This window comes from Nannospalax galili, unplaced genomic scaffold (assembly GCF_000622305.1).
Source record: "Nannospalax galili isolate Female #2095 unplaced genomic scaffold, S.galili_v1.0 scaffold39, whole genome shotgun sequence".
Classification (NCBI taxonomy): Eukaryota; Metazoa; Chordata; class Mammalia; order Rodentia; family Spalacidae; genus Nannospalax; species Nannospalax galili.
Genome location: NW_008346683.1, coordinates 6,373,344 through 6,383,803, shown reverse-complemented (window position 1 = coordinate 6,383,803; position 10,460 = coordinate 6,373,344). Strand labels below are relative to the sequence as shown.

The 10,460-nt window shown below is 46.7% G+C and overlaps 1 protein-coding gene across 1 annotated transcript in view; it reads left to right on the top strand.

Moving 5' to 3' along the window:
* The first annotated feature begins 1,319 nt into the window (after positions 1 to 1,319).
* The window catches only part of CUNH12orf75 (chromosome unknown C12orf75 homolog), a 48,859-nt gene continuing 39,718 nt past the window's right edge, over positions 1,320 to 10,460 (top strand). The window contains exons 1-2 of the mRNA XM_029568345.1: positions 1,320 to 1,380; positions 1,500 to 1,593. Of these exons, the coding sequence (XP_029424205.1) occupies positions 1,548 to 1,593 (46 nt within the window). The 5' untranslated portion in view covers positions 1,320 to 1,380; positions 1,500 to 1,547. The remainder of the gene's footprint in view (positions 1,381 to 1,499; positions 1,594 to 10,460) is intronic.

Genomic DNA, 10,460 nt, shown 5'->3' with positions numbered 1-10,460 from the left:
CTCAGGGGATCCTAAGCCTCACTTCTTATGGATAGATTCAGGTAAGGGGGGGGGCGTCATTGCCTTCAGTTGTGTATCCACTGTTGACTGGCTCCAAAGGATAGCCCCAATCCAATGGTCACATATAGATGACCCTGGTTAAACTGAAAGGGTCACATAACAAAACTAAAATGAATCTGAGAAAGGGACAGGGAGAAGGGAGATGTTAGTGAGGGTGGGGGTGGGGGGTGTAGAGTATAAGAGAGGATGGGGAGGGGGAGAGTAACTAGAATGCATTATAAACATGTATGAATTGTCAAAGAACTAACTTACTGAAAAAAAAAAAAAGTCTGCTGGAGCTTTGTTTTAGATGGCTTTCTCTAACTCACCTGTGTGGTTTTAGGACCATCTTGTAAGCCCTGCCTTTATGCATCCCTCTGTTGGCATTCCTTCTGCTTGTTGAAGCTAATTTGTTTATAATTTGTCTGCCTGGTGAAACTGTCTCCCTCAAGTCTGTATCCCCGGAACTTAGCAAAGGACTTGGCACAGGCTGGTTGCTCTATAAATACCAAGTGAGTTTAAAATGGCGCTTTAATTCCTGGCTTGAGTTCACCACTCAGTGCATTTATTGAATCTGTACTGCGAGCCCAGAGGATAGTAAGAAATGGTGGATCCTTGCCTTCCTGCTCGCGGTTGGCATGGACAGAGGCTCAGGTACTGTGTTGGGTGTTTTAGAGGCACCAGTTGCCGTCATTTCCCAAGCTGAAGTCACACAGCTATCAGGTGGTATAGCAGGGCTTATAACCCAATCTGACCATTTACACTTACACGTTATAACCCAATCTGACCTCGGTTACACTTGCCCAACTATTAGGTTGAAAAGGACCATGTACATTCATAGCTCTGCCTTAAATGAGAGAGCAGGTTGGGAATCCAGTTACAGATCTGGCAGTAGTCACTGATTTTAAAGAGAAGTAGGTCTGTGGAAGAAGTCTTCTAGGCAGTGTGGTCGGGGGGAACGGAGCTGCATCAGTTGTCTGTGAAAGCACGGTTTTGGTTTAGCTTCAGACCTCAACAGCGTTTTAGTCAATCACTCTTCCTGGGACACCCAGGATGCTCCAAGGCAGGTGTTCTCAGTCACTTCCTCTCCTCCCCACGTCCTGGGTGGGGGCAGGGAGGGAAAGTGAGGAAAGAAAGATGGTAAAGAGGAAGCCGAGAGTGGACAGGTGGGTATCCCGCGCTCCCCAGCCCCATTTGAATGGACCACGCCCATCGGTTTCGCCCTGCCCCCCAGCAAACCCCACTTTAAACTCCCGCCCCCTCTGAACCACCACCAATGCCCGGCCGTGGAGCTCGCAGGAGGCTGCAGATTGGACGGCGCCGCGGTTGCCGCGGTGATGGGTGGGTCCGGCGGGGTCCCCGCGCGAGGCGAGGCGGGGGCGAGGGCTGTCCCCACGGTGGGGAGGGTCCCGCGCGCTCCCTGATCGCCGCGCCGCCTCCATCTCGGTCTCCGCCCCCAGGACCTGCGGCGGCCAAGAGCTCCGGAGAGTGGCTTCCCCGGCGGCGTGATGGGCTGCGGGAACTCCACGGCCACCAGCGCGGGCGCGGGCCGAGGTGAGCCGGGGCTGCGGGTCCAAGGGAGCGGTGACTGCAGTAGGGACGCGCACCTGGGAGAGGCAGGGCGCGCAGTCCCCTCTCTGCAGCAAGGTTTCCCCGGACAGGGACGCATCACCCAGCTTCTGGAAAGACCGAAAGCCTAGCGGGTGCTCCGAGCGGGGGCGGACACGCCCGGACCCAGCAGCCTGCGGAGGGATCGCGGGGAGGACTGTCGCCAGGGGAGGCCCCTGCAGCCCGTGGGCACTGCACCCTTTGGATTTCCCAGACGTGTTCCGGTCCTCTCTCCACCCTCCCCCCGCCTCTCGGCTCCTAGACCCTGCACCTGGAAAAGTGCAGTCTAGCAAGTCAAGACTTTTGTGGGGATGGGGTGGGGCCGAGTGCCCGTGGGATTAAGGAGAGCTGCTCCAAAAAAAATGCTTGGGTGTGGATCTGCCTACTTAAGACCTCCCGGTGCGCTTAGGATATTTGAGAAGCTGCAGAAGCCCCAGGATGCTGAGATGTTTGTGGCAGAGCCTCCGACCTGGTTGCTCTGTTGAAATATTGTTCGTTTAAAAACATATTGAAACTTGGCTGTGCGCTACTTCATACGGTTGGTTGGCAGGGCAGGGCTTCTAGATACCCTTGGTCAGTCAGGCTTTGTGTCCATGAGCTTATTGTAAAACTCAGCCCTTAGTTTTAACCTAGCGGATGTCACCTGATTGAAGATAGTCTGGGTTTGTTTGGGGGAAATTCTCTGCTGACCTATTTTAGTGTCATTTTGGTCAGGAGACCCCAGCTCCCCTAGCTGAGCCCAATTAGATGGCACAGCCCACTGCAGCCAGCAAAAGCAAACAGCAGTCAGGTGCTGCAGTATTTTCGAGGTTGGTGTGGGTCGTAATGACTGTAACCTTGGGCCTGTCACTTCCCTTAACTCAGACCTGAAGGCTTGACAGTTATTGGTGGCTGGCTGATGGGTTGCAGTACTGAGGTTTGAACCTAGGGTTTTTCAATTCTGCCACGTAGCTGTATCCCTAGAGCTTTTGTTGCTTTTTATTTTTAGACAGGGTATCACTAAGTTGCCCAGGCTTGCCCTGAACTCACTCTGTTGCCTAGGCAGGAACTTGCAGTCCTGAATCTGCCTCCTGTTTAGGCAGGATGAAAGGCCTGAGCCACTAAGCTGGGCTAAACTTTTAACATTCACATGATGGGAGCCAGTGTGGAAATCTGCTCAGCTCATTGGCCAAGTTTGTTTTACCTTTTTGGCTGCCAGTGAGCATACATGTGGACATACATTTCTGTTTTTAAGAAATGGAACTAGGCGGGCAGTGGTGGCGCAGGTCCCTAGTCCCAGCACTCAGGAGACAGAGGCAGGTGGATCTCTGTAAGTTCCAGGCAAGCCTGGTCTACATAGCCAGTTCCAGGCCAGTCCCTCCAGGGACTGCAGGGAGACCCTGTCTCAAAAAATGACAAAAAAAAAAAAAAAAAAAAAAAAAAAAAAAAAGAGAGAGAGAAAGAAATGGAACTAAAACGTGGGAGTCTAGATCTAGGAAAGTTTAGCTGTTACAGGTGACTTTCCTTATCTTGAATTAAGATCTTTGTGATACCATGAACAGCAAAACACATCTTTTAGAGTCACATAGCAGTGAGTTAGCTTGCTGTCTTATGCAAATGAGAGCAAGGACAGGACTGAAGCTTGGGAGGCTCCACTGGAAACCAGGACAGTGTCTCCACAACTGTGTATCTCCGTATCCTAGGTGCTGTGGTCCGGAGTAATCCTCTGCACATGCGCTGTACTGTAAAAAAGGTTAATGTAAAAACAAAGCACATGCCGGGCGTGGTGTGGGACACCTTTGATCCCAGCCCTTGGGAGGCAGAGGCTGGTGGATCTCTGCAATCCACATAGTAACTTCCAGGCAGGCTGGAACTAGGGAGACTCTGTCAAAAACAAACAAAAACAACAACAACAAAAAAAGCCAAACCAAACCTAAACAACAACAAAAAAAACTGAAGAAGGGCTTGTAACAGATTTCCTTAAAAGTGGAGGAATTATTACATTTACTTGTTATTCATGAGCTGCTTGTCAAATTTGAGGGTAAAAGGGAGAAGTACCATTCTTAAGTGGAAATCAGAGTGATGATGGTAAAGTAGCTCCAAAATATTAACATAAGAATTGTATTTCAGGCCTGGGTTGGTGGCGTATACCTTTAATCCCAGCACAGATCTCAGGCAGGCAGATCTTTGGGAGTTGAAGGCCAGCCTGGTCTTCATAGTGAGTTCCAGGCCACCGGAGACCTTGTCTCAAAAAGACCAAAAAAGAATTGTATTTCAGTGGCAGCAGCAGCGTGGCTGAATGGTCTGAGAATTATATTAAAGGGCTGAAGATATAGCTCTGCTGGTAAAATACTTGCCTACAATACACAGTGCCCTGGGTTCTATCTTTCGCACCCGCTAAACTTGGTCATAGTGGCACATGCCTGTAACCCCAGGCAGGAGGATCGGGAGGTCAAGGCCACTCTCCAGTACTTCTCTCTATATGAACTTAAGGTTTGCCTGGGGTACATGAGACCCTGTCTGAAAACAGTTGCGAAAAGAAAAAAGTCCCTACAAGACCATGAATCTTGTTTCTTCTGGCAGGCTTGATAAAATTAGCTTATAATGCTGATACTCCGAAGACAGAGGCTGGAAGATTACTGCAAGTTCAAAGCCAGCCTGGTCTACATAGGGAGTTCCAGGCCAGCTGTGAGCTATGTCTTATTTTTTTTTTTTTAAATCTTATTTCTTGGGCAAATATGATTCTCTTTACAAATATTTGATTGACCTTTTAAAAAAATTTTTCCCCTTGAGTATATCTCTTATTGGGCAAAAGGAAGTATAGTTATATTGAAAAAAACCCTTCAAAGTACATGTCCTTAGCCATCGCTTTTGTTTGTGAAGGGTGCACATGTAATGGTGTGCCGTTTCCCAGCTTGCTCTTTCCTAAAAATGACTTTATGTTCAGAGAAGAACGAGATGAGGAGTGTAGGAGGGGCACCAAGTGGGAGTGCCTGCATATCTCTTCTTCCGAGACTCTGCCCTTGGCTTTGAGAAGTTGTTCCCAAACATTCCTCTGCTTGTGTGTCCAGCTGGCTGGCTTTGGTCATTGTTATTTTCTGTTGGCTGGTGATCAGAAGTTTAGTTTCTGAAAGGGAGCACATCAAGATGGGAGCTAGTGGGGAACAAACGTATACCCCAAAGCAAAGATAATCTGTTTCAGCTGTGAGCTGTGACTTCAGCATCACACACGTTAGTGATCGGGTTATAAATGTGTCCTGAGCCCAGGCAGTATGAAATTTGGACAATAATTGTTGTCCTTGTCATTCAGGTGTGACACACAGTTTCTAAAATATCCTAGGAGGGCCTGGAGAGATGGCTCAGGAGTTAAGAGCACTGTCTGCTCTTGCAGAGGACCTGGGTTCGAATTCCAGCACCCACATGGTGGCTAACAACCGTCTGTAACTCTAGTTCCAGGGGATCCAGTGCCCTCTTCTGACCTTCACAGACATTGCATAACACAGGTACACTTACATACATGCAGGCAATACTCTCATACACGTAAAATAAAAAATAAAAACAAAATGTCTACTATGTCCCAGGAATCTTACGTTCAATAATCCATACTTTTCAGCAGCCACACCTAAAAAAATTAAATAGGTAAAAGGGCAAAGAAACGGTGAGGAAAAGGCTGGTGACCTTGAAGCCTGGAAGGTCAGGTTTACATGTGACCTGGAAGGTCAGGGTTACACGTGGCTTTGGCACTGTTGCTGGGTGGGTTGCCATGGGCATTTTATTTTGCTTTTCTGAGCTTAGGTTTGTTCCTTTATACTGTGGGGAGTAGTTGACTATATCCTGTTTCCTAAGGCATGTGTGAAACTCCATTACCATTACCATCATACAGTAAAAAGTTATTAATACATTGAAGACAGGTGCCTTCCCTTGAGTATTTTTCTACAAGAAAATGACAAATCTACTTTCTTTCCTCAACACATTGTTCTAATATCCTCTAGCCTCAAATCACCATTTTAAGCTCCATTTCATACCCTGTGAGATTCAGACAAAGCCAGATAACTGTTTCCCTTCTCTCAGCTATCTGGACTGTTGTGTTTCTTGGCTTTAGCCTGGTGAACGTGGCTAATATCACAGATTAATATGCAGTCAGGGACGTGAGTAAATGTGATTCTGTATGCCACATCAGTGGAGAAACGAGGTGGGGCTGCCAGTGGTGGATGATTGTAGAATAATGTTTTCTGTCTGTTGTGAAGCTAAAGGTCTGGGAGGAAGGATTAGCATGTGAGGGCAGTCCCAGTGCCATCTATAGTAGAACACACTGCGAACACCCAAATGCCAGGAGATGCTGGATGACAGAGTTCATCTGCGAAGGCTTCCTGGGGAGACGAGTTGAATTGTTAACACAGATGGAGTGAGTCCCCTTGAGTATGGAAGCGCACTCCAGTCTGTTTTTTTCTTTTTTCTTTTCCTTGTAGTGCTGGCTATCCAACCTTATGTTTGTATATGTTAAGCAAGCACTGTCGCTGAGCTGCCTCCCCAGCTTATCCATCTATTCATCTATCTATTCTGTCTGTCTGTCTATTATCTATCAATCATCTATCATCTATCTATCTATGATCTATCTATCTATCTATCTATATCTATCATCTATCTATCTATGATCTATCTATCTATCTATCTATCTATCTATCTATCTATCTATCTATCTATCATCTATCATCTTTTTTTCCTCAGAGTCCTCCTAAGTGCTGGACTTCCAGGCTTGCCCCCATGCCCAGCCACAGCCCACTTTATTGTTCTGATAGGGTCACTCTCTATGTAGGATTTGATTTTCCCAACCTAGAGCTATGGTAAGGCTTTGAATAGTTTCCACTTTGTGACGATTTAGCACATTTTCCCTGAGAAACATCTGGGTTTAAAAAGACTTTTTAAAAAGTGTCATAGTTCTTCTAACACAGGGACCTTTTGGGTGGCTCCCTGCTGGTGTAGTCAGATGTTCTGGCTTCTTGTCTTCCCTTGAACCTGCCCCTCAAGAGGCAAATATTTAAGTCCAAGGGGTTACTCAGTCCCTTTAAAAGGATCACACAGAGGGGCTTGAGAGATGGCTCGGTTTGGCAAGGTGCTTGCCTCCCAGTCACTAAGACCTGAGTTTGATCCCAGGAACCCATGTCAGTAAAGCCGAGTAGTGGCATGTATAATTGCAGCACTGGACAGGAGGAGACAGGAGACAGGAGACAGGAGGATGCCTGGGGCTTGCTGGCTAGCCAGCCTAGCCTACTTGGTTAGTTCCAGGCGAGTGAGAGACCCTGTCTTAAGAAAAAAGGGAGATGGCTCCTGAAGAACAGGACCTGAGGTTGATGTCCAACCTCCATATGCACATGTATACCTGTGCAAGTGCACGCGTGCGTGCACACACACACACACACATTCTATAGATATATACTATTAAGCGAGTCTTTTTAATGTAAACCAGAAAAATTTCTTTAAAGTTCCTTTGGGGGCCTGGGAAGAAGGCTCAGTAGTCCTTATCATTGGAGTTTGAATCCCCAGTACTGATATAAATGCTGGGTGGGTGTGGCAGCCTGCCTGCCTGTAATTCCAGTGTTTAGAAGGCAGAGATGGGGATCCTTAGAGCAAGCTGCCTCGCCTCAGTGGACAAGAAGATTTTGAAAACATCAAAATAGTCACTTATATCGTACCTTACTCTCTCCTCACTGCCCCTAATGGTAGAAAGATGGTCAGCACCTCCCTTCTGTTTCGAAAGTATGTCGCACTTTGTGCTGGAGAGCTGCTCTTTATTTATTTCTTCCCTCATTTGTTGCCCTCCCTCATGGGGCATCCTCCCGAGAGCCCCTTATATTTTCTTCACAGCAGTATCCTCAGTCTCTAGTCTCTAAACTTAAATTTTTTAAAAATTGTGTCTATACATATGTTACACACTGTGTGTGTGTGTGTGTGTGTGTCTGTGTCTGTGTCTGTCTGTGTCTGTCTGTCTGTCTGTCTGTCTGTCTGTGCAGGTGCAAAGCTAGAAATTGTCCTCTAGTCTTCCTCTATCACTCTCCACATTTATTTATTTATTTATTTATTTATTTATTTATTTATTTATTTATTTATTTAGGTTTTTAAAGACTGGGTCTCCCTGTAGCCCCAGCTGACTGGAACTTGCTATGTAGACCACGCTGGCCTCAATCTCATGGAGTTCCTCCTGCCCCTGCCTCTTGGGTACTATGATTAAAGGCATGCGCCATCACATCTAGCTTCCACCTTAATTTTTAGGACAGAGTCTTTCACTGAGCCCAGGGCTTACCGCTTTGGTTAGACTGGCCAGCAAGCTTTGGGGATCCTCCTGTCTGCTCACCTTCCCGTCTCATGTGCTGGGGCACATGCTGCTGCCCCTGGCTTTTACATGGGATCCAAACTCAGGTCCTTAGGCTCCTACAGTACTTTACCCAGTGAGCCATCTTCCTAGTTCCTCAGTCTCCAAACTTTTAATGGAATTTTTGAGTTCTCCAAAAATACTTATTCAAATGAGTAAGTATATATGGGAAGCAAATTATATAGGAAATCAAGTTATGTGAGCACACTGTGACCCATGTTGCAACAGAAAGAATGAGCCAGAACTGTCAGCAGTCAGGGATGTCTGCAGGGGAGAAGTGGGACCTGAGTGGCTTTGCGGCATCTGTGAAATTTGAATAAACAGAATATGGAAGAGCAGGCTTTGCCTTTTTCCTTTCTGGCGGGAGGATGGGGGAGGGAGGAGTAAAACCCAGGGCTTCTCGAATGCTAGGCAAGAATTCCACCGGTGTGTCCCACCCTTGGCTGCAGGTATCTACAGTGTCCTGTGGGGTCCTGGAGACGGAAACGGCCTTGGTATGTTTAGGTGGTGATGAGAAGCCTGGAATGGCTGGTTCACTGGGTTCCTTGATGGAAGGGAAGGAGGAGTGGTTGGAGTGAAGAAGAGGATGGAAAGGCACTGAGGCCTCAGCTGAGAGTGGGCTTTGGAGCCCAAAGGCCCAGCTTGGAGTCCTGCTCCTGCCATCCATGTGCTATGACCTTGGACAGCATGCTTAAGCTGCCTGTGCTTTAGTTTCCTCCACTGTAACATGGGGAAGTGATAATGAACCTCTGTAAGATTTAGTTAATGCTTGTAAACTGTTTAAAATAGGAGCCTTTGCTCTCAGTGCTGAGTGTACTCTTACTGTGAGCTTTCCATGAGGAAAGATCTTTACAATGGCATGGAAGGGGGAGCAAGCCCTGGAAGGTGCACACATACGGAAGGGTGTATTTCAAAGCTGCCATCTGGAGTCACTGAAGTGCTGAGAGCCTGGACCAAGGTCATGGAACCTCGTCTAAGGGTGGAGGTCCTGAAGTCAGACTCCTGGATGACTGACTAAGGAGAGATGCAGATGTGAGGTGGAGAAGGAGGGAGATGGGATATGAGAAAAACTGCAGGCATAGGGCTGGAGAGGTGGCTTAGCGGTTAAGAGCACTTACTGCTCTTCCAGAAGACTCTGGTTTGGTTCCCAGCACCCAAATGGCAGCTAATACTCATCTTTAACTCCATGTGCAGGGGATCCGATGCCCTCTATTGGCCTCCAGGGGCACCATGCATGCACATGGTACACTACATGCAGGCAAAACATAAACATAAAAATAATAAATAAAACCTTTAAAACTACAGGCATGCATAGCCATGCCCACCTTTTGTGTCGTGCTGGGTATTTGCACTAGGTGTTCCTGTGTCTGCAGCAAGTGCTCTTGTTCATTGAGCCATCTCCCCAGCCCTGTCTTCATTTATTTTATTTTATTTTTACCAATTTAAAGTATAGCCACTTAAGAAAGACAACCTGGAAGCAAAGAGACTTTTCTACACTCATCAACATAATTTTCTGTTCCTAGGGCATGGTGACCTAAAATTTTTCTCTCCATTAGTGGAAGAAATATGATTTACGAATCTGTAATTTTTAACTTGTTCCTTAAAAATAAGCATTGTTTCGAACTAATGAGCTATTGTTCTGCTTCTTTTGGCCAGACTGAGAATGTGACCCAGTTTTAGAACTATTATGGGTCAGAGGAACCATAGTGAACTGTCAAAATTAAAAAGAATTTTGTTTGTTCTTATATAGTTATGTTTATATAGTTCTCAGCAGGATTTTTCTTTTATAAAACAGAATAAAACATTCCTACATGTTTTTATTATTTCTCATAAGAGCCATAGCGTTTATGTTTCTGATTGTTTTATGTTGTAAGAACAGTTTGCAAATCTATAGGTTTTTTTTCTTTTTATAAATTCTTCATGTATATTATTTGTGTGTGTGTGTGTGTGTGTGCATCTGTATCTGAGTGTGTGTCTGTGTGTCTGAATTATCACCACTCAGTTTGAAGAGTGCACAATGGGCGTCATTGTAATTTAGTAATTTATTCACCAATAACTACTTCCAATATATTACATAAACTGTATAAAGAACCTATAGTATACTGGTCAGAAAGCTATCAACAGGCTAATTTTTTCTAATGTGAAAATGTATGCTATTATTTTAGAAGTAGTAAGGGGTTGGGGGTGTGGTTCAGTGGTGGGGCTCTTGGGCTGGGGTGTGGCTCAGTGGTGGGGCTCTTGGGCTGGGGTGTGGTTCGGTGATGGGGCTCTTGGGCGGGGGTGTGGTTCGGTGATGGGGCTCTTGGGCGGGGGTGTGGTTCGGTGATGGGGCTCTTGGGCGGGGGTGTGGTTCGGTGATGGGGCTCTTGGGCTGGGGTGTGGCTCAGTGGTGGGGCTCTTGAACTGGGGTATGCCTCAGTGGTGGGGCTCTTGGGCTGGGGTATGGTTCAGTGGGGGGGCTCTT